General features: G+C 37.2%; 2 protein-coding genes across 3 annotated transcripts in view; one reads left to right on the top strand and one right to left on the bottom strand.

The window, feature by feature from the left end:
* MYEF2 (myelin expression factor 2) overlaps nt 1–9,401 on the top strand; it is a 41,132-nt gene extending 31,731 nt beyond the window's left edge. For both annotated transcript variants that reach the window (XM_088839586.1, XM_055435477.2), the window contains one exon: nt 887–9,401. In XM_088839586.1, coding sequence (XP_088695712.1) covers nt 887–1,050 — 164 coding nt within the window. In that variant the 3' untranslated portion in view covers nt 1,051–9,401. The remainder of the gene's footprint in view (nt 1–886) is intronic.
* SLC24A5 (solute carrier family 24 member 5) lies at nt 1,627–22,553 on the bottom strand. The gene is made up of 9 exons (XM_055435473.2): nt 22,433–22,553; nt 21,325–21,504; nt 10,174–10,257; nt 9,980–10,083; nt 9,047–9,147; nt 6,966–7,249; nt 4,413–4,619; nt 2,425–2,526; nt 1,627–1,949 (listed from the first exon to the last, which is right to left on the bottom strand). Exons 1-9 carry the CDS (start codon nt 22,551–22,553, stop codon nt 1,627–1,629), a joined length of 1,506 nt encoding a protein of 501 aa, XP_055291448.2.
* Nucleotides 22,554–27,704: the final 5,151 nt, after the last annotated feature.

Below are 27,704 nucleotides of genomic sequence, written 5' to 3'. Positions count from 1 at the left end.
GTCAGTAATGATATTAACTCTAAACAGAACCATTGTCTGGTTTTCTTCCACCTTCTGAAAGTTCCTCTCTAAGGTCCTTCTTTGTGCTCTTGTCATCATCAGTGTTTTCTACCTTTATTGATTTAAATCTATAGTATCTCGTCCGTGTCTATTTCCATAAATACTTGGTGCCACTCTTACATGTAGAGTTCAAATTAAGATATTGAATAAATGACTTTGCACTGTGGTTGAAAACAGAATTAGTGGAGCCCTTTGTGGACCTTGGAGAAGGAAATGGCAACCCACTCCAGTATTCTTGCCTGGAGAATCCCATGGACGGAGGAGCCTGGTGGACTATAGTCCTTGGGGTCGCAAAGAGTCGGACATGACTGAGTGACTTCACTTTGACTTTTCTTTCAGTTTGTGGACCTGGTAAAATTCCTTTGTGGTTGTTACTGTTTTTAGGGATAAAGCAGTGATATGGAGGATAAAAGGGAAAGAAAAGAGATTAGGGGATTGAGTATAAAACAAAGAAATTAAAAATAATGTTGTTTAGATTTGTGTTTGTTATTAGGCACGGTAACTAGGTATTGTTTTGTGCCAGCTTACCTTATTTTGCTATAAAGATTTACATTAAAATTTTTCATTTTGATAAAATATTAATTCCTAAGCAAATTTATTTTTATTTCAATTTTGTATATTATAACCTTTATTACTGTATATGAATTGCATTATATACAGAATATAAAATGATGAGAGTAATACTTATATGATGTGCTATTTTAAAGTCATTAATGTTTTTAGCCAAGTTACTTGTCACTTCATAGGCTATGATAAATTTCAGACCTGCATACTGAAATGGAACCTGTTTAAACTGACAGGTAATTCTATAATTTTTCTTTTACAGGTCATGTAATGTTTGCAGAAATAAAAATGGAAAATGGAAAGTCAAAAGGCTGTGGAACGGTCAGATTTGACTCCCCAGAATCAGCTGAAAAAGCCTGCAGAATAATGAATGGCATAAAAATCAGTGGCAGAGAAATTGACGTTCGCTTGGATCGTAATGCATAATTTGAAACCACGGTTGGAACATTCTTACATCTGTTTTGCTGAATCTCCTCGTAAACGTCATTTTTTTTAAGTAATACTGTCTGCTTACAAAAAGTTGTAAAAAATGAACTTCTAAAACTCCCACCAGTTTTTAACAGTATAATGTTAAATATACTGTGATTTTTGTTAATCTCAAGTTTGGGTTTTTAAGACAGCAAGTTTGGTCATTCAGTTTAAATGAATGGTTATACTATTTTTAATGAAGTAAGCCATTTTCTTGTTATTTTCAGTTCTGCATAGTGGAAATTGTTTGTTAAAAGTGTCCCCAGATTTTATCAACTTATTGTAAAGCATAGATGGTTTCTTCCAAAACTTCTATTTAATATATGCAATTGTCCTTGAAAAGAAAGGGCTCAGACAAATTAGGATATGATTTTGGTTGGCTTTAAATTACTTTTGTTGGTGATAAAAAATTACTGTAAGTAAGTTTTAGATTCTGAAGTTCAGAATATTTTTTATTTGAGTTAAATGAAGAAATGGAGTTTTCCTTCTCTGCCCTTCCCCATCATTCACATTTTCCACATAACACTGTTAACATTAATCACCACAGCCCCTTATTTTATTGTTTCCAATAATTCCAAGTTCATATAGAACTGATAATGTTGTAAGCCCCAAGTAGAGTAACAGACAGACTACTCCCAACTTTCTGTCTAGTTTCCAGCCATTGAGGTGAACTGCTAAGAAAAGGAAAACAATTGAAATGTTGAGAAAGATGGTTATGTAAGTTAGTCCCCTACTGTTCACTTCTACAGGAGCAGATGCATTTATAAATGCAGTTTTAATAAACCATGGAACACCTAGGCATAGCATATCAAAGACATTGGATCCCACGATGTTAGACATAGCCATATCTCCTTTGCCTGCAAAAAAAAGCATGTTGTTAAATGTGCATACCAATACTGTATTTTATTAATAAGCTTCATGAGGAAAAACACTGGATACTTTTTCTGTTTGTTTTGGAAAACTGTATTAGAGCAAAAGTCTTACTGAATTTGTATTTTTAAATTTTAGGGGGTTAGTATTTAAAGTCTTAACATTTATTTATCTAATAATAATTATCCTTATTTATTAAACCATTTTTCAATAAGGTATGTAGATTACTTGTTGCTTTTCATTCTAACATGGTTAATTACGATTTAATTCACATTTCAGGTGAATATTATTTAGGGGATTAGATTTAGTGAAATTAATCTATTAAATAGTAAATGCTTCCTCTTGAGTTCTATTTTCTTCAAAGTATGTTACTGAGGAAATATTTTAAAGGTATCTTTGCTCAGTGTATTTCAGTCAGGCTTTTAAGAATGGGCATTGCAGCTTGAGGGACCCAGTTCTTACCTTTTCTTGCAACCAACACACTTGCGATCGTGTCTGGTATGCTTGTTCCTGCTGCTAATAAAGTAAGGCCCATTACTGTATCTGGAATTTCTAATGTTTCCCCTGTAACAAACATAGATATTATATATTACAAATATTATAGATTCACTAACTGTTCTCTGCAGATATTTCTTTCCTGAAAAAGAAAACAGACATATTTAGATTTCAGAACCAATATGTACTTAGATTTTAGGTAGCAAAATATTTGAATAATATGGTGAATTGGTAACCAAGGTAGCACAGATTTTTCATGACAGAGGGTAATATTTAATACACAAAATTCTAACAAGGAATAGTTTCCCTGTCTGGTATGCTTATGGAAGTTTTGGATGTTCACTGTTATCAAGGCTATTGCTTAAAATATGCCAATAAGATTGGTCATTTTCTCTTTTCCTTTTAAAAAACATTTCCTAAAGAGGTCAGATTTAAACAAATTATTTATAGCTGTTTTTAGGCTGTAAATGTGTTAACATGGTATGCATTTTTAAAGTTCTACTTTAGTGATATACCTTAGTTTAGGTGTTTCCTTTGGGAAATCATAAATCTGAGGAAAACAGAATAGGCTTCTACTTGAGTCTTTCTAACTTTGTGGTCCCGGTTTAATACTTCTGTTAAATCTAATGGCAGTTCATCACTTTTCATAAATGTATCCATTTTGGGAAACAGAACTAGAATGTAACTGCTCTTAATACTGTAATTGAAAACTTGCTTTACAATTCTTTTTTTTTTTTTTTCTTAAAATGTTAATTAAAAAAAACTTCAAGTAGCATATTTATTGCATGCTTATATATTGCTATTGGAACTGTAATTGGTTGTTAATTTGTTACTGGTTTGCCAGAGTTCATATGTACATAAATAACACTAACATTTATCATCTTGGGGACTGTTCTGTGAGCTAGTACTTGATTTTTTCTTTTCTTGCTTTCCTAACGTCAAATGTGATCTGGCTGAGAACATTTATGGAGAGCTTTAATATGCAGGCTATTGGATTTTTCCATGTTACTCATAAAAAAAAAAGAAATATTCTTAGAATAGCATACTGTTCTAAGTCATATATTAATTTGAGAAAAGTCAGAGGTCAGGAAACTTTTTTGAAAGGGTGAGATAGTAATTTTTTTAGGTTTTGTAGGCTATACAATCTCTGTTGCAGTTATTCAGCTCTGCCAGTGTAATGTGAAAGCATTCATGGATAATGTATAAATGGATGGGCATGACTGTTCAGTAAAACTTAACTTGCAAAAACAGGAGACTCAGTGTTTGGGTACACAGGTGGTGGTTTGCTCACCTCTGATTAAGTCCATTCAGGTTAACCTTTTTGAGAGAAATTGCTGATTTTTTTTTGGTACATTGTTTATATTTAGTTTTTCCTTCTGAACTAGGAGTCCTTTGGGAGTAGAGCTGCTTATGGCCAGGCAGTAATAGTTAAATCTTAATCATGAAAGTAGTAGAAACTAAAATGAGACTTTATTTTATACCCTTTTTATTCATTTTGTAGTACGTTTATATTGCCGTATTAAAAAACAAAATGTAATCCAGTTAAACAGTGACTACCCATTGTTTTCTCAAAACACTGGCACCTTGCTATATGTAAAATTATGGAATGGGATTCAGTATAAAGACTATCTTGTGGACCCATGCAATGTGATTTAATTATTAGCAAAATAGAAATTCTGTGAATTTGATATTGTTTATAACATGTTCCTTTGACTCGTACCCCTGGTCTGTGTAACAGTGACCATATAGCTGACATGTGGCATACACCTCACAAAACCTGAGTGAGCTTGTTGGTATATTAATATTTAATCTTTTTGTAAATAGCATTAATCTTTATTTTTAGTCTTTGCTGAAAAACAAATTTTCTCTTTAACTAGACTATACTTAGTGAATATATGCTGTTCTTATATACAACTGATTATTTTTAAATTGTGCTCTTAAGATATTATACATACCAGTTATTGTGACCATCCAAACCAGGATATATGTAAATGCAGATATCCACAGTGCTGACATAAAAAATGTTATCACAAAATACTTTCTCCAAAACTTTCTTCTACAATCTGGTGTGGTTAGAAAAAGTAGTATAATAATGGGAAGGGATAGTACCCAAAAAATTCTTTTTAAGTCTGCTTCAGGCATGTTGAAAACACTTGGTGGATCTGTTAAGAAAAAATTAAACGATTTTGAGTTTTCTCAAATGGCCAATTAAGTTAGAAATGTCCATTTAAGAAGCTATATTGAAATAAATTAGCTGTATCAGTTTTTAAGAGGCTATTTAAAACATTTGAATATCTCATTACTGATATTGCTGGCAAAAAGAAGCTAATTGAGACTTCAGGGCTGACTGTAAAATGTGATACTCAGCATTTCTTGATTTGGGGTCTTAAATCCATCAAAGTGTTTAGGGTCATTCACTAAGTGTGTTAGAAACATAATGTTTCTGAAGTATCAGTTCAACGTCTCTTGATTTTCTACAATGTGGGTGGTTTTTAGTAACTTTTGCTTATGGGATTAACCTGGTGTCTTTTCTTGGCAACCCCAGTTGTCTCCACTTCCCAGTATTGATGATACCTCTAGCCTGCCCTATGTATCACAAAATGTATACTTAGGGAGTAAAAGATAGCTATAGTGTAATCTTTTTATTAAGTTGAAAATTTCTGATTCTCATTATCGGTGATTTTACGGGGCTTATTTCATCATTTTCTTTCATTAATTTACTAAAGAAAATTCACCACAATTCTTAGAACCTTAAGAAAATTGGAAGTAGTATTGAATCTACAGTGTAACTTATAAAACTTGAGTATGTTTTTTAAATTCAATTTGTTCTATTAACTTGGTGGAAGAAGTCAATAATAATATATTAGATAAAAAGGAGACTTCACTTTAGATTGTTTAAAATTTGTATGGCATTTATAAAATATTGGGTTGGCCAAAAAGTTTGGTCGGTTTTGTTCCATACCATCTTATGGAAAAAATTAAACTTTTAGGCCAATCCAATGCTATGCCCATATATTATGTCACATTACAACTAATACTAGTAAAATAACTCATAATTTTTTTTTTTTGTCACATTGCAGCCAATGGGCCAGAAAGTAACAGATATAGTTTTATTGTAATGAAAAATGTTTGTCTGGTTTTTTTAGTTTCTTGTTATAAAATTTAGCTTAGAAATGTGTACTTCTTGTACCTGAAAGGCTAGAAACTATAATTTTTGTAAGAAGGGGAAAATTCATGTTTTAATTTTTTCAGGTAATAAATTACTAAGTTCCCTGTCTAAATAAAATTCAGTATCTGTTTCTTAAACCTAATTTATTAAAAAAAAAATCCCTAAATTTGTATTTCTGGCTGTAGCTGAATTTGACATCCTGTATACTAAACATGTTAGTTGCTCAGTTGTGTCCAACTCTTTGCGATCTCATGGACTATAGCCCTGACAGGCTCCTCTGTCCATGGGATTCTCCAGGCAAGAATACTGCAGTGGGTAGGTCATTCTTTTCCCCAGGGGATCTTGGAGGAGGAGGGCATGGAAACCCACTCCAATATTTTTGCCTGGAGAATCCCATGGGCAGAGGAGTCTGGTGGACTATAGTCCATCAGGTCTCAAAGAGTCAGACATGACTGAAGCGACTTCAGCACACATACTATAAACATTTATTTACATGTTTTGCGACTGCTTCACATGTTTAAAATTCACCTGTCTTCTTCCTACTTTTTCTTCACACCAGCTTTTCTTCCTAAATTCCTAGTTTTTGTAAGTGGTATTCTCATTTTCTTACTTTGTCATGATCAAAAGCCTCAGAATTATCTCTGCTCCCATGTAGCCCTTCAGTTGCCTGGTCTTGGTGATGCTTCCTCTGCATTGTCTCACATCTGTTTTCTTGTATTCCCACTGCCTTCACCTTGTCTAAGCATCTGTTAAACACATCAGTTGGCTTAGTAGCATGTCTTTTATCTCATATTTCAGTTCTGATAATTTCTCTGCAAACGCTATTAATCTAGCGTTTAAGACTGTCGTATTCCTTCCTATCCACCTTTCTTCTGCTTCCATTCTGCACATTCAGTCCTCCAGTTATGTTAGTACTTGACAAGCCTTTTTCCCATGTTATTCTGCATCATTTACTTATGACATATGAAGTCTGATAAAACTTCAATAGCTATTACCATAAAGCAAGTTGTTAAAATCTTTCTATTCTACAAGGCTTACTTTGTCTCTGTGATAATCTTTCCAATCTGACCATTCTCATCAAATTTTTTTTACCATCTGTCCCATTTAGGAACTGTGCTTATGCTTTATTTCTTTCTCTTTACAGTATTTAAATGTTCATATGTTAGCTATTTTGTTTTTTTTCTGTAATATTGGAAGCTTCTTTAAGGATAGGTCTGCCTCTTGATCATCTCTAAATTCCCGTAGTATTTTTAAAATAGTAAGTATATAGTACTTGCTGAATTGAAATGAAAAGTTTTGCTAGTAATAGACTTAAGAGTGGTCATGAAGTGGTTATTACCTTCCCAAACGTGACTGAGACCATGTAAACTTAGAGAAAGCTGGGAGTAGCCAGAATCTTCATGAAATATCCCACTGTCAGCTCTTGATTGCCTGCGGACGAGAGGTTGATCCTCATCTTCCCAGCCCGTCAGTGGCTGTTCTTCACTCCTCTCTTCTATTGCTTTGGCAAGACAGGCACAGCAAGGGCTGCATTTCTTTATAATATATTGGTTAATTGTAATGTCAGAACACAGCACCGCAACATATAATCCGTATATCAAAAGCAGTAAAGCTCCTTCATACCTATAAATTAGAGAAATTTGTGTGGTTTTCAATTTAAAGTGAAAGTTATTTTAGAGTTAGTAGTTTTGGGGCAGTATCTGCTTAATTTTCTAATGAAGCAATAGAACAGAAATATTCTAGACACATTTTGATTTTTGTAGACGTGTCCAGATTTGGTTACAGCATTATTAAAGACTTACTGATGAAAGTTCGACACTGTCCTTTTTGTATTTTAAAAACAAGGATTATAAACTCATTCTTAATTTGTAGAATCCTTCCAAATAGCAGGCATAGAAAGTTCTTTAAAAATGTGTGTTAGTCACTTAGTCGTGTCCGAATCTTTGTGACCCAATGGAGTGTAGCCTGCCAGGCTCCTCTGACTATGGAATTCTCCAGGCAAGAATACTGGAGTGGGTTGCCATTCCCTTCTCCAGTGGATCTTCCCAGTCCAGGGATCAAACCTGAGTCTCCCTCACTACAGGCAGATTCTTTACCCTCTGAGCCACCTGGGAAGCCCTATTTGAAAATAATAGTAATTACAAATTTTCAAAATGAAAGTGAAACTAGTGAATAGTGATGGGGCTTCTCCACCTCAGTCCATTGAAAGAAGATAATTATAAGAATATAGTATCCCTTCATTTCAGTTGTTCTGGTATAGGAATTCTGTGCTAAATCAGAATATGTTAGACTTTGGCTGAAGCTTTTCAATTTGCTATACTGAGAATTTTTGATGATTTTAATGTAAATGAGTTTGGCTTGCACTGTTTTCCTATACTCTGGTTTGCTATTTAGAGAATTTTGATTATCTCATACCATCACATTGGAACCTTGCATTTACCTTTTATTTTATAGCTAGTGAATCACTGCTTCAGCTTGAAAGCACAGAGTTTTTGATTTCCCTAATGAAAGGACCATTAGCTTGGATACTCCCACAGTCATTGTCCCCTTGCAGACAACTGCTAAGTCCCACAAGCACTTCTGTTGTAACCAACTGTCTTTCCCTGGGAGACAGACTAGATTTCAGGAAGATTCACTTTGAAAATTTACTCCCTGCTAGGTCTGAAGTTTCTTGATAGCAGGTATTAGAGCAGCACTGCCAAACTAGTATTCCAGAGGGGTGCCATTGACCTCCACCATCAGGCAATGTACAGTCTGTGTGTCTGTGTTTTACATTTATTCATCTGTTAAGACTCACATCATAGTGATCAACACCTAACAAATACCTGGTACGTGTTAGCTGAAAAAGTGACTGTTTCCATTTTCTTAGAATGACAAGGCATGGGGAGATTATAAATAAAACAACTAGTTTTAATCTTGAAACCTAAAACATTTTTAATTTTTAGAGGAAGAGGGTTATAGTTCTCTTACTAAATGAACATCAGGGAAAAAGTTGGAGGAATTTAAAGGGACTTTGTTTATTTCTTTGTCATCTCTCTAATTGTGTGATCGTGGCCACTTCTAACTGAGGAAAGGTATACAACCCAGTAGGTGAAAAAGCCACCTGTTGGGGCTTTAGCAGACATCAAAAGTTGGGAAACTTTCTGAGAAGGTAGTCAGTGGGAAAAAAGGATGGTAACATCTACTGGTTAGACAAAAAGAAAGACTGATTTGACTGAAAAATTGCAAAGGGAGAACAACCCAACCAGCAATTGTATGAGGAGGTTAGCTCAGAGATCTATGGGGAAAATGTATGGAAGTGGTAGATAATTGAGAAGTGAAAGAAATAACATTTCTGAAAAAAAAGTTACTAAACCAGAATTTTTTAAAAGTACTCTCTGTAATTGTTTTACGTAAGAGTAATGATTGTCTCAAGCTTACCAGTAAACTTGGTTGTCAAATATTATGGCAAGAAGTGCTGCTACACTGATAGCATATGCCGCACAGTCTCTGAATAGGGGCCAACATGATAGTCTTGAAACCTGTAAAAATAATTAATGTTTCCATCACACTGTTACTTCAAGTACTTGCTTAGTGTAATACTAAAATTATTTGTATATTTGTAGTTAAACATTGTTATCTTTTGCATATTGCTTTTAGAGAAAGGAATTTTAAGAAAAATTGTGTTTCTAAACCTAGTCTGATTTTCATAAATTTGACCAAGAGGTATTTGTGGGTTAACTTAAAATTGAATACATGTTGTTTTTCTACTGAATAATAAACTTAATTGAACACATTGCTGGTGCCTTGTTTGTTCCAGACTATAAACAGTTCTTCTTTGTCTTTTTTTATAAATTTATTTATTTTTTAATTGAAGGATAATTGCTTTACAGAATTTTGTTCTTTCAAACTCTATCAAATTCTGTTTTCTGTTATTTCTGTGAATGAACCTAGAGCCTATGATACAGAGTGAAGTAAGCCAAAAAGAGATAAATATCATATACTAATGTGTATATACAGAATCTAGAAAAATGGTACTGAAGAATTTATTTGCAGGGCAGTAATGGAGAAACATGGAAAATAGATTTATGGACATGGGGAGAGGGGTGGAGCGGATGAGATGTATGGAGAAAATAACATGGAAACATATTACCACATGTAAAATGAAAGCCAATGGGAATTTGCTGTATGTCTCAGGAAATTCAAACAGGGGCTCTGTATCAACCTAGAGGGGTGGGATGGGGAGGGAGATAGGGAGGTTCAAAAGGGAGGGGGTATATGTATACCTATGGCTGATTCATGTTGCAGTTTGACAGTAAGCAGTTCATATAATTTGTCAAGACATATTTTGTTGAATAAAGTCTTCTTACGTACCACATTAGACAGTAAGCCACAGGCTGCACAGATACCAAGGAGGTTATAGATTGCAGATCCAAGAATAGTGCTAATGCCAATATCGCCCTTTGTGATAAATACACCTGTGAGCCACATAGTAGCTAAGTTAGTGTTGACTTGGAGAAGGTCAAATCACACCAATTAAGCAAAAAAATATAAGAAGCAGTATTTACCTAGGAAAGCAGTAACTAATTCAGGAGCTGAACTACCGGCTGCCATAAAAGTTGCACCTGCAACATCCTGGGACAGTCCAAAGGCTGGAGACAAATGAAATTATATTATGCCTGGTAAAGTGACAAATGGGAGAGCATGTTCTCATAACTAAATAGATATCAAAGCTACATTTTCATAGAAAGCCATTGATACTAACTTCAACTGGAAAATAGCCAATAGAGGCAGACTTTTAGGCATTATTTACCCTATATCAGAAAGTTAAAATTGGAACAAAAATTCAGGTTTCCAAGCCATTGATAGCAATCCTTTGTCAATGTTTATTGTTTAGTATATTATTGATTTTTGACAGTCTTCCCAGACCCTCAAACTCTGGTGTGCTTGGTTGAGTCCCTGTGACCTGTAGTCAGTATTTCCTTATTCTTACCTGTGGGACCATTACCTGTTGCTCACTTTCCAGTCCACCTCAAGTTCTACTTCTCTACTGAGATATCTGCCTTTGACATTACTGATTTCTTTATTTGTTGGTGGCGTAGCAGGTTGAATTTTATAAAAATAGCTATACTATTTCTGCCCACATGGTTTTCCAGAATCTGTCCATTCCCTGTCAAACTAAAACAAAAAACAAGGTGGAGTTCATGTATTTTGAGCCTAGATGAGCCTTTGTGACCGCTGAAAGTATGGCAGAACCATATGCCTGAATCTAGGACATAAAAGGTGAAAAATCTAATGGTTCTCTCTCTAGGGACATTTGCTTCGGAGCCCTAAGCTACCACATAAAAACCCTGGCTGCCATATAGGAAAGACCTTGTGAAGAACCCACATAGCGATGCCTGAGGAGCCCCTGCTGTTTCAGCCCCTCAGTTTTGAATCCTCCCTTCCCAGCACCAGGCATGCGAAGGAGGTAGCTTTCGGATAATTCTAGTCCTTTCTTCTGACTATCACTGCATGAAAGACCTCAAGCAAGAACCATCCAGCTGAAGAAGCCAGTAAACCCTAAAGCTCTGAGAAGTCTGAAATGATTGTTCTTTTAAGCCCCTCATTTTGGGGTGATTTCATAAGAAGCCATTGATAACTGGGACACCTGACTATTGTTGGATCTATTGTATTTATTGACCACTACTGTACCAGATGCTTTTTTTATGTGATAGGAATGTAGTAGTCACAAAACAGACAAACATTTCTCTTCTTCTGGAATTTAATTCCAGTGAGAGCAAAAAGACAAGAAAAAATATATATTGTGTTAGAAGGAGCAAAAGTCAGGTGTGAAGTTGCTCAGTCATGTCCAACTCTTTGCGACCCCATGGACTGTAGCCTACCAGGTTCCGTCCATGGGATTTTCCAGGCAAGAATACTGGAATGGGTTGCCATTTCCTCCTCCAGGAGATCTTCCCGACCCAGGGATTGAACCCGGGTCTCTTGCATTGCAGGCAGACGCTTTACTGTCTGAGCCACCAGGGAAGCTCAAAAGTCAGGAGGGGGGATATAAAATGTCATGAAGGAAAGATGGTAATTTTAGATTGGGTAACCAGAAAGGACTTCACCGAGATGCTAACAAAGTGAGAGAGTAGCCACACATTGACCTGGGAGTAATATAGGCAGATGGAATGCGTGCAAAGGTTTTGAGGTAGACGCTAGCCTATGTGTTCAAGAAACAGAGAAAAGCCAGAGTGTCTGGAATAAAGTGTGTGAAGGTGAGCTGTAGATGATGAAGTCAAAGGTAATAGATGGCCAAATCATATAAAACCTTATGGATCCTAGCAAGCATTTTGCCTTTTATTGTGAAAAAGATGGGAAGTGCTTGGAAATATGGGCTTCCCTGTTAGCTCAGCTGGTAAAGAATCCTCCTGAAAGGCAGGAAACCCTGGTTCAATTCCTGGGTCAGGAAGATCTTTTAGAAAAGGGATAGGCTACCCACTCCAGTATTCTTGCTTGGGCTTCCTTGGTGGCTCAGCTGTTAAAGAATCCGCCTGCAATGCAGGAGACCTGGGTTTGATCCCTTGGTTGGGAAGATCTGAGTTTGATCCCTGGGTTGGGAAGATCCCCTGGAGAAGGGAATGGCTACCCACTCGAGTATTTTGGCCATGGACAGTATAGTCCGTGGGGTCACAAAGAGTTGGACACGACTGAGCGACTTTCACATTTGGAAAGACATCTACAGTGTTGCTTGCTGGTGATACCAGCCACAGTCATCTTTTTTATCCCCATGAGGCTATCTGGTCTCAGTGGTCCAACCAGCTTTAGTCAGAACTATTTTGCTACCTGTTAAGCCTCCACTGGGAAAAATCCTATCAGGATAGTTGGAGTTACCAAATCCAGGTTCTCTATCCTATTTGCCTTTGGTCATGTTGCTGGATGAACACTACTTGTGACTAATGAAGGGACAGAAATAATAATTTATGTAAGTAACATTTCTTAGCATTTCTTTAACTGGTTAGAGTGATTTTGCATATATATATATAGTATTTATACTCTTACTAAAACTCTGATACATAGTAGGTCCAGTTGGTCATAAAACTTAGAAAAGATGAAGCATATTGTTCTATTAACTTCTTAAAAATTTTATCTGTGAATTAAATATCTTATATACATGGCCTACAATTCACTTTCATATACATAATTTAATCATCTCAGCTATTCTCAGAAATGAGGGTTAGTTGCTCAGTTGTATCCTACTCTTTGTGGCCCCATGGACTGTAGCCTGCCAGGCTTCTCTGTCCATGAAATTCTCTAGGCAAGAATGCTGGAGTGGGCAGTCATTCCCTTCTCCAGGGGATCTTCTCGACTTGGCTCAAACCCAGGTCTCCTGCATTGCAGGCGGATTCTTTACCATCTGAGCCTCCAGGGAAGTTCTTAGATATGAGTTGTGGTGTTTCCATTTCACATATAAAAAACAGATATCCAGAAGGTTAAGTAACTTAAAGTTACATGGAAAGTAAGGGTCTTAAATGTGAGGAGTTTGGGCGTAAACCCCAAGTCTATTGGTTTGAAACATGAAAGTGAAAGTCACTCAGTCGTGTCCCACTCTTTGCGACCCATGGACTATACAGTCCATGGAATTCTCCAGGCCAGGATACTGGAGTGGGTAGTATCCCCTTTCCCTTCGCCAAGGAATCTTCCCAACTCAGGGATGGAACCCAGGTCTCCCGCATTGCAGGCAGATTATACCGACTGAGCTATACCTAAGTCCAGTGCTATTTCTTTTTCACCATAGAAACTCAGTATCAGAAATGCACTGAGGCAATTGTAAGATGGGAGGTGGTGGAGTAATTTTCTTCCCTTCCTCGTGGCACTGGTACATAACTTCCCCCACTGTATTCTTTTCTAGGGGGAAAAATAGCTAGTGGGAGTAGGTAATAATTCAGAAGTTTTCTAGCATATTCCAAAGAATGTATAAATTTAGTGATATTACCATGAATTCTTGAATGAAATCAGGGTTAACTAATACATGGAGGAAATTGAAAAAAGAACAAGATATCTTAAACAGTCTAAACTTGGGGCAGCTGAAGAGTGATTGGCTAATCTTTGTCTAATGCTGGCTGAAGAATGCTTCATTAGAAAAATTAAATCTGGAGAGAGAAAAAGTGATCCATCTGGCTGTTGTAAGATAAGAAAATAAGTGACCCTTCTGAACACTTTCTCTCTCAAAAGGCAATAACAATAAAGCTTGTTGCTATTCACTGGGCTCTATTCGAGTTATGAAAAGAAGAGCTCTCTACAGATGGATGTAGAGAAAACTTCAAAGATATTTTAACAAGTTATATCTTAAGGTTCTATGCATATTTTGTAGAATGGTTTATACCTTTGAACTTTAGAATCGACTGGCTTTGTCTTCACTGACCTTTGGATAGCATTTCTCTCTGTTATAGTTTATTATTAAAGATAAATTGTCCTGTTCCCCCCACACACCCAGAGCTATTACTTTTTTCCCTCTCTATTACTCTAAAGGACTAATCATATTTCCTTGAGGATATAGTAGAAATGTTCAAGGTGAGTTTTCTTTATAGGTTTAGATATTACATTGGTTATATAAGGTGCAACTTTATGATAATGAACTGATTACCAAAACTCAACAGACTTTTTCTTAAGCGTGTTCTCCTCTCTGATACCATGCTGCAAAGTTTATAACCATCTTTGCAAATCTTTTTCTGGAAATATAGAAAAAGAGTTTTAAACTAAAATGGCCCTGCCAGTACCTTAATGTGAGAATTTAGATAAGTCATTCAGACAAGGCTTATATTTTGCCATCTGTAAGAGGGTTGGAATATACAAATCTTTAAGGTATCTTCTAATTTTTATCAATTTAAAAAAAGTATAAAATATGAATTCGATGCCTTACACCTCTGGACCACCTCTTATTGTTAGATAAATTCCTTTTATAATTAAAAACCCCTATGTTATTTGAAAATTTAGAAGATAGAGGAGAAAACAGATGGGAGGGAGAATCATTTATATTTTTATCATTGTATTTTAACCACTGCTACCTTTTTTTAAATGTATTTTCGGTTCTTTTCACATGTACATTTACAGAGTTACAAGACTAGGCTATAAGCAATTTGGTGTCTTCTGGCACAATTTTATAAAGTCCTCAGTGATAGCAAATTTTTATGCTTTGTGAATGGACTTGAGTTTTGGAAGCAATTAAAAGTCATTCAGACCCAATTCTAGTGACTCTGGTGGGTAGTCATGCTGAGTAGTTCTACTTAGGGTTCAAAATGAAGTGTGGCAGCAAACCAGTGTTTTTTATGATTTGCAAAATTGGTTCTGACATTAATTTCAAATATATTTCTAGAAATATTTTGAGTAAAGTCAGCATCACTGGAATAAATGCCTAGCCTCTCCATGCACAATTGCATCTATATGCTCTGTGATGCTTCTAATAGTAAATAAAAACATTTTGAGTACTTTATAGTTATCATCTCATATCTTGTCTGAGGCATAACAGAACAGATTCTGAAGTCCTGTATAAAATAGTGCTTTGAAAAGCCCGATTACACTGAAAAAGGACTCCCCCATGCCCTAATTTAACAGCTATAATATTAATTAGTTTCCACTTGCTGTAAGTCAATCATATAAAGCCATATGCAAGACTTTTTTTCTCTAAACCTCACAATTACCTGAATTTTGTCTCCATGACTTGCTCAAGGTCACATAGGTAGTAGTTGCAGAGATGGAAATGGGCACTTAGATCTTTTTGAGTTGAAAAAGCTGCTCTTTCTGTTATCCATGTAGGTAAGTGAAGAGATTTAATACACAGCTTTATTATTATTATTATTACCTGTCTCTGCAATAGGATTTTGGTAATACCCAGATCACTTGACACTTATTTATCTCTGTATACCTAAGGTAGATTTAGATGCAATCCAAGGTAACCACAATATATTTATTTATATTTTAAATTCAGATTAGTTTAGATCAGAGGAAAAAGAAAAAAGCAAAGAGGAAGAAAATTCTCTTAAGAGGAGAATGAGTGCCTGTGTGGCTGGGAGGAAGCACTCTTCTTAGATTCTTTGTTCTTGGGAAAGGCTTTGCCTCTGTAAATTTCATAAGGATTAAGAATCAAACAATCCCCTGAAACTGTCGGCTATCCAAATGCCATACTCACAGAATTATTTGACTCCCTTTCAATTTTATCAATATAGAATCAATTCTACCTGGAATTAAAACTTGTATTTCTTTCTTATTGTCTGTTTCTGAAACGTAAAATAGAACATGGACAAATATTAGTTCAAAGCAGAATGAATAAAAAGAATTTTTAATAAAAAAGTAAATGTTTGTTTCCCAAAACCTTATTAAGATCATTTTCACTTAAGACATGTTATACTTCAAAGGATCAACATGGTAGAGGGATTAAAGTATCAACTGAATAGCATATTAGTGTAACATTTAAGATGAAAAGTTTCATAACTAGCTTACTGTGGACTTTAGGCGGTATCAAGTGACCATCCAATCATTAGGAGTTCTCAGTTTTCTCTGTAGTTAGCCTAAGAAAAGTTAAAGAAAGGTACTCTAAACAGTGATTAAATAACTCTAGGAGATCCCTATTACATATTAAAATGATATGTAAAGGATTTGTTTTGGCTTTCTGCTGAACTTTTGTGTTTCTAAAAATGAACTGCTTATAAAGATGAGAGGTAATCGTCCTACTATGGGTTGTAAGTTAATATAGTTTCTATTATATACAAGTGTGCTCAAAGAATCATCTTTAGCCTCTTTTCCTTTAGAACTTAAATGGATAAAAGAGAAGATAGGATTAAAGGAAGGTGGTATAGCAACAGCATTTTCTCATATTGGATCTACTTGGTTAAGATGACAACAAACTGTCTCAGGGTTTGTGTATGCTTGCTTTCCTAGTGTTGAGGTGCAAAGGAGAGGCTGTATGATTTTAATGATCATGAGTAGAGCAAGAAAGAGAAAGATCCTTACTGGAAGCCTCAAGTGGTAGTGGTTCTAGAGGTAATTGACAAACCAATGTATATAGAACCAATGTGTATAGCTACAGACAGAGAAAGCACTCATGTGTCTAAGCTGGGCCTGACCAGAGTATCAGCCAGAGGCTCTGTTCTCCACCACCTCCAACGTATCCCCTGCACAGAGACTACAGTCCCAACCACTTCTAGAGTTCACCATGCTGAAGCCCCTTGTGCTAATAGCCAAATGAACCACTGTCAGTGACTGGAAGAGTGGATCGTGGGGCGATGGGGCCGGGGTGGGCCAGGGGCCGGCCAGTTCAACCATGGTATCCTAGGTTGGGACTCAGACGTGTACTCCACAGAACGTCATTGAATCAAACATGATGGTTTGGTTCCACAGTACGATGCTATAATTTTATGTACATCATAAACAAAATGCTTAGTTCTCATATTAATCATTGTGGGTAACCATTTGTAACATTAATTTACAACCCCCAGTAGGTTGCTGAAATTCTTAACTGATGTTTTAAAGTGAATCAGTAGATTCTCATTATTTTGTAGTATACTTCCTCTGTAGTTACAAGGACTATTTGATGTATTTTTTAATCAAAATTTTTGGTGCCCTTGGGTGGAAAATACCTTTTAAAATTATTTAAATAGAACAGTTCTTCTGAAACAACCATATTATGACAGCTAATCTCAAATAAGGATGTATAAAATTATATTATAAAGCAATTGAAAACATTCTTGGGTTTTGACATTAAAGAGACCAGGGCTCTCCTGTGTACTGGCTGTGTGTGTGTGTGTGTTCAGTCATGTCCAACTCTCTGTGACCCCATGAACTGCAACCCACCAGGCTCCTCTGTCTATAGAATTTGCCAGGCAGGAATACTGGAATGGGTTGCCATTTCCTCCTCCAAGGGATCTTCCTGATTCAGGGATTAAACCTGCATCTCTTGTGTCTCTTGCATTGGCAGGCAGATTCTTTACCACTGTGCCACCTGAGAAGCCCTGTGTAGTCTTGAGAACTTATATATTCTTTCAGCCCCAGTTTTTTCATTATTAAAACCAATCTAACAGTCCCTACTTTGTAGGGTTTTTTTTTAAGAACTGAAACCTTACATATTTAATTTAGAACCATGCTTGGTCTTCTATAATTGTTTATGATAAATAGCTACAATAAATATATAAGTAGTTAATAACATTGCAGTACAATGTATAATGCTCAGTAAATTATTTTGAGGATAATATTAATACTTATTAGTTGGGTGGGACTGTTATAACAACTATGGGGAAATGTAAAGCATTTACAGACTTTCTGAAGCTAGTTTCTGTGGATGTAAACAAATTCCAGAGAAGCTGTTTTTTATTGCTGATGTCCTAATTTGGACAAGACCATGCTAAGACCTTGAAAAGAGAAATGCCAGAATTAACTTATAGGAATTAAAAATGAATCAAGCTAGCACTATTTCTATCTCATTTTGTTGCCAGAATTTTCAGTACTCAAGACGGGGATCAATTCTTAGCAGCTGAAGATTTGGCAGTGGCATAGGCATCCATCAATCACACATCCATAAAGCTACTGTGTTATATTTCAGAGCAAAAGGCAATTCACTTGAGAAATGCATGTTTGCTGATGGTGTTCCAAGGTAATTCCACAAGTGGCATGGTGGGAGTCATTATTATAGATGTTTCATGGAGTTACTTAAAGAAGATTATTTTGAAGTATCAATCTAAATTTTAATGCAGTAGTTTCTTCTGCAGGGCTAGAAAAGTTATTTATTTATTTACCACTCCCAAGACAGGTTTTTATTTAAAAAAAATTCTTGATGGATTTATTCTTTCAGTCAAGAAAGCAAAAAAAAGGGGGGGAGGATTTATTATTTTTCAGAAAAAGAAAGATTCTAAGTAGAGAGATAGTACCTTGAATTTTAAATTTCTTAGTTTTATATCATTAATATGATTTAGTTTTTCTAATGAAAAGTGTGGTATTAGCACAAACATGAATAGATCATTAGAGTATAGAGTTGAGGGTATAGAAAATGGATCAACTTTTGGTAAAAATAGCAATGTATCCTACAACAAAACAAATTCTTAGTGGAAAAAATAAAAATATTCAACATAAATAAATAAATGTTAAGAAAAAAGAAAACTATCAGTAGAAGAGAAGATGAAATTTTTTCCGACCTAGGGATAAAAGGTATTTCTATATAAAACCAAAAGAAGAATCATAAAGGAAAATATTTATAAACTTACCTATGTACACTTCAATGCAATAAACACACAAAATACAAAACCCAACAAACCATAAAAAGCATATGATAGGAAAATTATGTTAGAAATTTATATTAGAAAAAATCTTGGAAATCAATAAGTAAAAGACAAATATTCCCCTAATTAGAACATGGGCAAAAAAAACACAAGAACAAAACCACAAATTTCAGTACCTATATAAAATGTTTAACGTCATAAATAATAAGATAATGCAAATTTTATAAAATAAACTTCTATTTTAAAGTAATTAGCAAAGATATTTGAAATGATATTATTCATGGTTTTCTGGAATGGAAGCTACCACACATTGTGAAGGTTTTTGTTGGCACACCTTTTGTAAAATGTTTTTGGCAATGTATAAAATAAAGCTTAAAATATGCATAGCTCTGCGTCTTTGTCAGGAAATGGTCAGCAAAGTTTGCAAAGATTTGATACAAGTATGAGCATTATGTAGGACAAAAAATTTAAAAATCAAATGTCTAATAAAGCTAATAATTTAAAAAATTGTGATTTCTACCAAGTGCTCATTCTGTGTGAAAACCAGTGTTAGGTGCTGAAGTCATTTACAGAAGCAGGAAGTATTGTGCTACCATTAAAAATTGTGTTTTTGAAGGCTATTTAATAATATGGGGAAATGTACACAATAAAATAGTATCTTAGGAAAAAGAAACAGTCTCAGACTATATGTGTAGCAAGATCTAAAAGACTGAAACGAAATATACCAAATGACAACTGTGGGGATCTCTGGGTGATAGTAATGTAGGAAAGTTTATGCTTTTTCTTCTATTTTTCTTGCATTTCATCAATCTAAGTAACATATTATGTTAATTTCTACTATGTTATTTCTTCTTCTTTATGTCCATGTCAAATATAATATCAAAGTAAAACTGTATATATTAATTAAATAATAATTATAATAAACTTACACTGACCTGTTCTATAAATATTTTGAATTAGAGAAATAAGTGTTGAGGGACTCCACTGTTGCCACATCCTGTTTTAAGTCCTAAGGATATTGCTATACTTCACTGCTGCTGCTGCTGCTGCTAGGTCGCTTCAGTCGTGTCCGACTCTGTGCGACCCCATAGACGGAAGCCCACCAGGCTCCCCCGTCCCTGGGTTTCTCCAGGCAAGAACACTGGAGTGGGTTGCCATTTCCTTCTGCAATACTGCACTAACAAGAGAGAAAAGAGAGAAAATGACTTGCATTTCAGCAGGGGTGGGGATGGGGCCATGGGAAAAGGGGAAAAAGGAGAGTTTACATTCATGCTCTTTCTCTCTGTGAAGAAATGCTGGCACTGTGTGTGTCTGGCGGTGGGGAGGGAGCACGCTATTTCTGTGCAATCCTGGGAGTATGCAGTGGGAAATCTAATCCTGAACTTCGACCTTCTCTGAAGTGAGCATGCTCAACCAGTTAAACTAATTAAACAGGAGATAGAGCCTGGAAATGCTGGCAATTTTGCTTAGTTACCATAAGACATCACTGGTATCCTGATTTTAGGGACCAGTGCACCCATATACGGAGAAGGCAATGGCAAGCCACTCGAGTACTCTTGCCAAGAAAATCCCATGGATGCAGGAGCCTGGTAGGCTGCAGTCCGTGGGGTCGCTAAGGGTCGGACACGACTGAGCAACTTCACTTTCACACGTTGGAGAAGAAAATGGCAACCCACTCCAGTGTTCTTGCCTGGAGAATCCCAGGGACGGGGGACCCTGGTGGGCTTCTGTCTATGGGGTCACACAGAGTCAGACACGACTGAAGTGACATAGCAGCAGCACCCATATAAGGTCTATACTCAGAATGTTGGGTGATACACATGATTGAAGAGACAGAACTAAAGGGCTTGGCAGATCTTATTTCCCAGAAACCAGTAACTGAGCTTAATTTTTAATTACCTAATCCCTGAGGTCACTTTACATAAGATGCAGGACTTATTTATATATTTGTTGGTTCATTAACATGAATTAGTTTCCTTTCCCTCCTTATAGGAGACTGGGAAAGGAAGAGGTAGGAGGGTGTCCTTAAAGGCATTTGTTTATCATCTACCATTTCTAAAAAGTTATAGAGGTTTCAGAGTAAAAATTAAAAAAAAAAAATTGAAGTATTTGATGGCAAGTATTAGGAGCCCAGGGTATTAGGAGTATACACCAAGTGCATGTGTATAAAATTCTAAACAGTTTACTAACAAACAGCTAGACAATACAGAAGACAAACTGGCAGTTTTTAGACGTAGTTGGTATGATAGTTGCTTTATACCCATTAAAGATGCCCTGCTGCATATGAGCTACCAAGAAAAACCACAGTCAGGCCAGTTCCTCACAGTACAGGATGCCACAACACAGACGTTAGTGTCCTGCAGCCAGGTAAGATGGACAGCAGTGTTACTGAGCTTCTCCAAACACAGGTATATATGTGTGTGGCATCATTATTCTGGGAAGTTATAGCGGAGATTTCCAGCTACTTACATTCACTGATGATTTCCAGGGATGGTAGGAAGTACTCATCACAGACAATTGACACAGCCATGAACATGTAAAGGATAATTAGGAAGTAGATTATGATGCCTCCATCTGCACGTTCCTGTTTCGTGAAAAACCCCTCAGGAAACTCTGATGATGGGGATATAACACACTGGGTGCTATTTCCTGGTAAGGAAAAGGAGGTGAAAATCTGAAGGATATTGGAGTCACGCATTCCAAGCCCACAAAGAAATTTCTTAAGAAAACAGTAAGTGTGAGGTTGCTGGGTGGAATTTTAAGAACTCTGGTGAAAATGTATAAATCTCTTTTGACTATGATATAATTAATTGTAGGTCCTTAAAAATGTTAGTCTTTGGACCCAAAAGAGGTGTTTTAATAAAACAAAGATAGTGGATGAATTTAAAAGAAGAAATAATGAAATTGGTTTTTCCTTGTGTGCTTCAACTCTAAAAGGGAATTCGGAACTCCTTTTCCTCCTAAATTAGAAACTGTATATCTGAAGATAAAAATTTCTAATATCCGTGCAATCTCATTTTCCCATTTCAGAGCCCAAGTTGTCCACAAATCTCAAGGCCCACAGAGAATCATTCATTGTTGCAGAGAGAATTTTTAGGATGAAAGATTCCTTGTTCCGTGATGAGGTCTCCAGCAATAAAATCTGAAGACTCTTCTGTTTCATGATGTCTGTGGGTTATTTCAGAGCCATTTTCAAGAACCCACCTGAAGGACAAAAAAGTGTTTGATATCCTACCAAATGCTAAAATCATCTAAATGCTCAGTCGTGTCTGACTCCTTGCGACTGCATGGACTATAGCCCGCCAGGCTCTTCTGTCCAAGGAATTTTCAGGCAAGAATATCGGAGCGGGTTGACATTTCCTGTTCCAGGGGATCTTTCCAACCCAGAGATCAAATCAAATTCGCATCTCTGGATTCTTTACCCCTGCACGACCTGGGAAGCCCCACCAAATGCTAAAAATCAGAGCAAATACAGCGGCAAGCATAAGCAAAAATGAGTCAAGTAAGAATTCCCCTCTCTTTGTTTATTTGTATGTGGCAGCAGCAACAGAGGTGGCTGACCCCGGTGTCCACCTACCTGTAGCCCTTGGGAGACGCTGGGCCAGGGAGGCCCCAGGGGGAGGTAAGTGTGCAGTAGTCCAGAGGAAGCCGAGGAGCAGGGCCCGTCTTGCCCACCGTGGGCCCCCTTTGATCTGCATTCCAGTAGCAATCTTTCTGCAGCGTGCAGCCTTGGGAAGGGAGAAAAGGAGGATTAAGCTGGATCATGTGAGGAATCTCCCTCCTGCCCCATGCCCTGCCCAGGGCACATCATGGCAAGGCCAGTGCATGAGGGAGGGTGACTGGAGTCAGTCAAGCTACTCTGAACAGCAGCTGTAAGCCATAGAGAAGCTGGAAGAGGTGGAGAGAAGGGGGACAGTCCCCTGGCCCACGGTCCCTGAGGGCAGATCCAGGCAGCTCGTTCTTTGCGGACTGATTTTAATCTTTGTCTTCATAGTGGCTTTGCTTTTTTTTTTTTTAATTGAGGATAATTGCTTTACAGTATTGTGCTGGTTTCTGCCACACACCAAGGCAAATCAGTCATAATTCTATATATATATCCCTTCCCTGTTTAGCCTCCATCCCCACTTCCATCCCACCCCTCTAGGTCATCACAGAGCCCCAGGCTGGGCTCCCTGTGTTGTACAGCAGCTTCCCGCTAGCTAGCTGTTTTGCATATGGTAGTGTATATATGGCAACGCTGCTTTCTCAATTTGTCCTACCCTCTCCTTCCTGCTCTGTGTCCACAAGTCTGTTCTCCACGTCTGCATCTCCACTCCTGCTTTGGGCTTTCTGCAGATTTCTAAGGACCTGAGTTTACAAGTGCTTCCACCTCTCTCCTGCCCTTCTAGAAGTTGTTGGAGCTGGTGTCTGTGTGTTCTTTGGCTGAGTTTGTACCCTTTTATATTGCTGTTTTGGGGCCTCTCATTCTCTCTCCAGTTAGGGCTCCATGCAGGGAGGTCATGAGGGAGACTTCTACAATAACCTGCTGGAGAAATGATGGTGATGAACCAGAGCAACACCAGGCAGGGAGCAGAGAAGCGGGCAGCTTCAAGAACTAGTAAGAGCCGTAGTGGATGAAGGCTATTTGATCATTGATTAGCTGTGCTCTCTGCCAGAGGTTCGAAAACGCAAACTGGACACTCCAGTGAGTGTTCAAATATAAACTACTGTCCTCCATACTCAAGCATTTACTGGGCTTGCTGGAATGTTAAGAACTTCTGGCAGTGTGGTAACGTGTAGCAAACAGCACAGGCTCTGGAGCCAGACCTCTTGGTTTGAATCCTAGCATTGCTACTTACTAGTTCTAAGACCTTGGGCATACTATTTAACCTCTCTGCTCTTCTGTTCCATTCTCTGTAAAACAGGAAGTTTATAGTACCCTCTATTTGAGTTGTGTGAGGATTACATAAATGAATGCATGTAATCTGCTTAGACGGAGAAGGCAATGGCAAGCCACTCCAGTACTCTTGCCTAGAAAATCCCATAGATGGAGGAGCCTGGTAGGCTGCAGTCCGTGGGGTCGCTAAGGGTCGGACACGACTGAGCGACTTCACTTTCACTTTTCACTTTCACACATTGGAGAAGGAAATGGCAACCCACTCCAGTGTTCCTGCCTGGAGAATCCCAGGGACAGGGGAGCCTGGTGGGCTTCCATCTATGGGGTCGCACAGAGTCGGACACGACTGAAGCGACTTAGCAGCAGTAGCAGCAATCTGCTTAGAACAGCCTCTGCCCCATGGCCAGTGTTACCTAACTATATTATCTATCATGTTCAGTTCAGTTCAGTCACTCAGTTGTGTCAGACTCTGCAACCCTATGGACTACAGCACCCCAGGCTTCCCTATCCTTCACCAACTCCTGGAGCATGCTCAAACTCATGTCCACTGAGTCAGTGATACCATCCAACCATCTCGTCCTCATCCCTTTCTCCTCCTGCCTTCATTGTTTCCCAGCATCAGGGTCTTTCCCAGTGAATCAGTTCTTTGCATCAGGTGTATTATTATTGCTATTTTATTACTTTTGATTAAGATAGAAGTTTCTTGGCCATAAGGGAATTTTTTAGTTTTGCAATTCTTGTGGTTCCTTTGCTTTGCAGAAAAAAGCATAAAAACTATTCTATTTGCTTAGTTTTAAATTTAGAAATTGGGTTTTTCTGGTGGAAAGGAGTAAGTTGCTTCCGATGTCTGTGATCTTGATTTGGTGAAAATTCTCAAGCACCCCCTTTGTTTTGCTGGGAATTGTTAACCATTATAAACCTCTCAGAAACCATCATTTCCAGGAACTGACTACCCAGATGTGTGTTGTGGTTGTGAGGCTGGGATAATGAGTCACCAAAGTGTAGCCCAGGAACAGAGCAGATTCCCAGCAAGCAGAGTTCTGGCTGCTGATACCTGCAGGAGGTGGCACCCTGGACCACTGGCCTGTGGTCTCAATGCCAGCAGTGCTAAGCCCCTGGGAGGAGACCACTTAACTTTGTGTGAGTGGAAGTGTCTCATGAACCTTTCCTCCCCGAAATGCAGTAGTTTAATTAATAAAGCTAAACATTATAAACAGACAAAATAGGAAAACTCAAACCCAGGGTGAATACTTATATAATGTATATTGTTAATCTAGGAAACAGAGCAAATATCTGAAGATATAAGCCAATGACAATGAAACAATTCCAGTGGAATCTTGTACAGAGTAGGTACTTAATAAACATTTGTTGATTGATTAGAGTGTAATAATTTTTGAAAACACATTCCCAGAACACACACATACTTGTTCTGAACAAACTATCTGATAAAGCATAGTTCTACCAAGAAAAGAAAATTTAGGGGGCTAATTAGATTTACTTCATATATTTATTCTTTGTTTTGCAAAAGAATGTTTAAAAGCTTTCTATTGTAAAATAAAACATGTAAAAAGCCACATAAAATAAATGTATAGTTTATTATTATATTATTATTGTTGTTATTTTATTTTTATAAGATGGACTGCCTCATAAACGCCCCAGGTCAAGAAACAGAAGTATACCATACACCACAGGAATCCTTTCATGTACTTCAGTCCCAACTTCTCCTTTTCCCTGAGAGTAACCAGGTTCCTGAATTATATGGTAGTCACCTCTTTGTGGGTGTATTTTTAATAGTTTATCACCCATCCCTAATTGGGTGCATTCTTAGGATACTGCAGCTTAGCTTTGAAAGAAGTCTTTTAAGTCTCCTTTGGTTGATAGGTTTCCTCTCTTTTTTTCTTCTCCTTATGGGTTATCTGTTAGACAAACCCCCAGGCATTTGATCTGTAGAGTTTCTCATAGTCCTGATTTTGTCGATGGCGTCCTATGGTATAGCTCAATAGATGAGTCCGTTTTCTATATTTTTGTTGATTGACAGCTGGATGCAGAACTTGATTAGACTCAGTTCTGCCCCTTTGGCAAGACTAACTCTGCTTGCTCAGAATCTGCTCTGCTACTGGGCTACGCTTTGGCATCACTAAGGTGGTAGTGAGGTCTTTCCTTATACAGCACACAATGTCTGCTTCTTTCTTGTGGTAATGTTATTAATCACAGCCCTTCATGCTCATTACCTAAATCCATTCATTCTTTTGCAATCCATTCACTTGCAAAAGAAAGACATTCTACTTCTATAATTTCTTCTTCATTTATTACTTGGAATGTTTTACAATGAGATAAATTTCTATCATCCGCTTGGTAGGTTCCCAGGGGTATATAGAAAAGACAATATATGTGTTTGACTCTTCTTTATTTATCACTTCTCAGGATGACTGGCTCTCTGTTTTTCTCCCAAATAACCAATTCTATTTAAACAATTATTATGAATTAATGTACTTAAATATTTTGATGGGTTCCAATTATAGTTATTATCATTTCTGAAGTTCAAACCATCTCATTTTAGGCAGAAGGAGCCTCTTCAATATGACTTCTGAGAACCTTAATAGTTTCTGATAGCTTTCTTACTGCTGCTGCTGCTGCTGCTAAGTCACTTCAGTTGTGTCCGACTCTGTGTGACCCCATAGATGGAAGCCCACCAGGCTCCCCCATCCCTGGGATTCTCCAGGCAAGAACACTGGAGTGGGTTGCCATTTCCTTCTCCAATGTGTGAAAGTGGAAAGTGAAAAGTGAAAGTGAAGTCGCTCAGTTGTGTCCGACCCTTAGCGACCCCACGGACTGCAACCTACCAGGCTCCTCCATCCATGGGATTTTCTAGGCAATAGTACTGGAGTGGCTTGCCATTACCTTCTCCGAGCTTTCTTACTACCTAATGTTAAAAAAAAAAAAAAAAAAAAGATGTGCTGGGCTTGTCTTTTACCTCAAACCAGCCATTGTCCTAAATGTCTTTCTGTTTTTTAAAATGTTAAGTACATTAAGACCACGATCTAAGAATCTGGGTTGCTAGGGATGTTCATCTTCTCTCTCTCACACACACACACATATGCACACACACCTCTTAATAGATTGCCTCATGAGTTCATACCAATAGTTCTCATTCAAGGATCTCATGTACTTAGGGGGACAGTAGAAAATCCAGTGCTTCATAATTACTCATTTGCTGATCCTATTTATGAATCTCAAAACAGTGATATTGATATCACCACCACATATATAATTACTGAGAAGAGTTTTAAAATGCTGTGTATGCCCTTTCCATTCTCTTTCTCTGCTATGATCTATAGTCTATATTCATTGCCTGAGCATACAGTCATTAAATATATTCATTCTCCCTTTAACCCTCATCTAATCTTGGTACTACAAATAAATAATTACATTTTCAACACTTGCCACCATTCTTAGGTTGATATTTCTCTAGATACTTTGATGTTCAAATCTTATATTCTACTAGATTCTTTGGAAGGGCTCATGGGAACTATATTCCCTGAGTTTTTTCATATTGATAGCATTATTAAAGTTTGAACTGTGCCCTGTACTCACAGTGAAAATTAAAATAAATAAAAAGACAAAGAAGCCCAGAACAAGCAGTCTATTGAAATAACCAAGTAAGCTACCCTGGTGAAATCAGTGCAGAGGTGGTCACTGAATCGGTGACTGGTAGTCATTTTTTTCTTCTGAGGAATAAAACTGTCAATTACTTTCAGCTCTTCCTTGCTCACTGACCAGCTTCAGTTTCACAGTCTTCTCACAGATACCTGGACCTCTGCTGAGTTAGCACCTGCTATATTTGGAATCAAAGCTGGTAGTCAAGTTGTGTTTACTACGCCTGAGGTATATTCATGTGTATTATTCAGTGTAATTCTCCCTCTAACCCTAAAGGGTAGAGAACTAGTTTTCACTTGTTGCTCAGTAGAAGTAT

The sequence above is a fragment of the Moschus berezovskii genome, chromosome 9 (genome assembly GCF_049115385.1).
Source record: "Moschus berezovskii isolate FMDL1 chromosome 9, NW_MosBer_1.0, whole genome shotgun sequence".
Lineage (NCBI taxonomy): Eukaryota > Metazoa > Chordata > Mammalia > Artiodactyla > Moschidae > Moschus > Moschus berezovskii.
Note: the sequence above shows the minus strand (reverse complement) of the source record. Positions and strands in the feature narration are given on the sequence as shown.

Excerpts from the sequence above, each read along its gene's own strand:
- SLC24A5 (XM_055435473.2), bottom strand. The coding sequence starts at position 22,553 with ATGCAGATCAAAGGGGGCCCACGGTGGGCAAGACGGGCCCTGCTCCTC. Across the intron at positions 10,084-10,173 it reads ATTAGTTACTGCTTTCCTAG|GTGTATTTATCACAAAGGGC; the intron begins GTAAATACTGCT and ends TGTGGCTCACAG. Across the intron at positions 2,527-4,412 it reads TTGGATGGTCACAATAACTG|GGGAAACATTAGAAATTCCA; the intron begins GTATGTATAATA and ends TGTTTGTTACAG.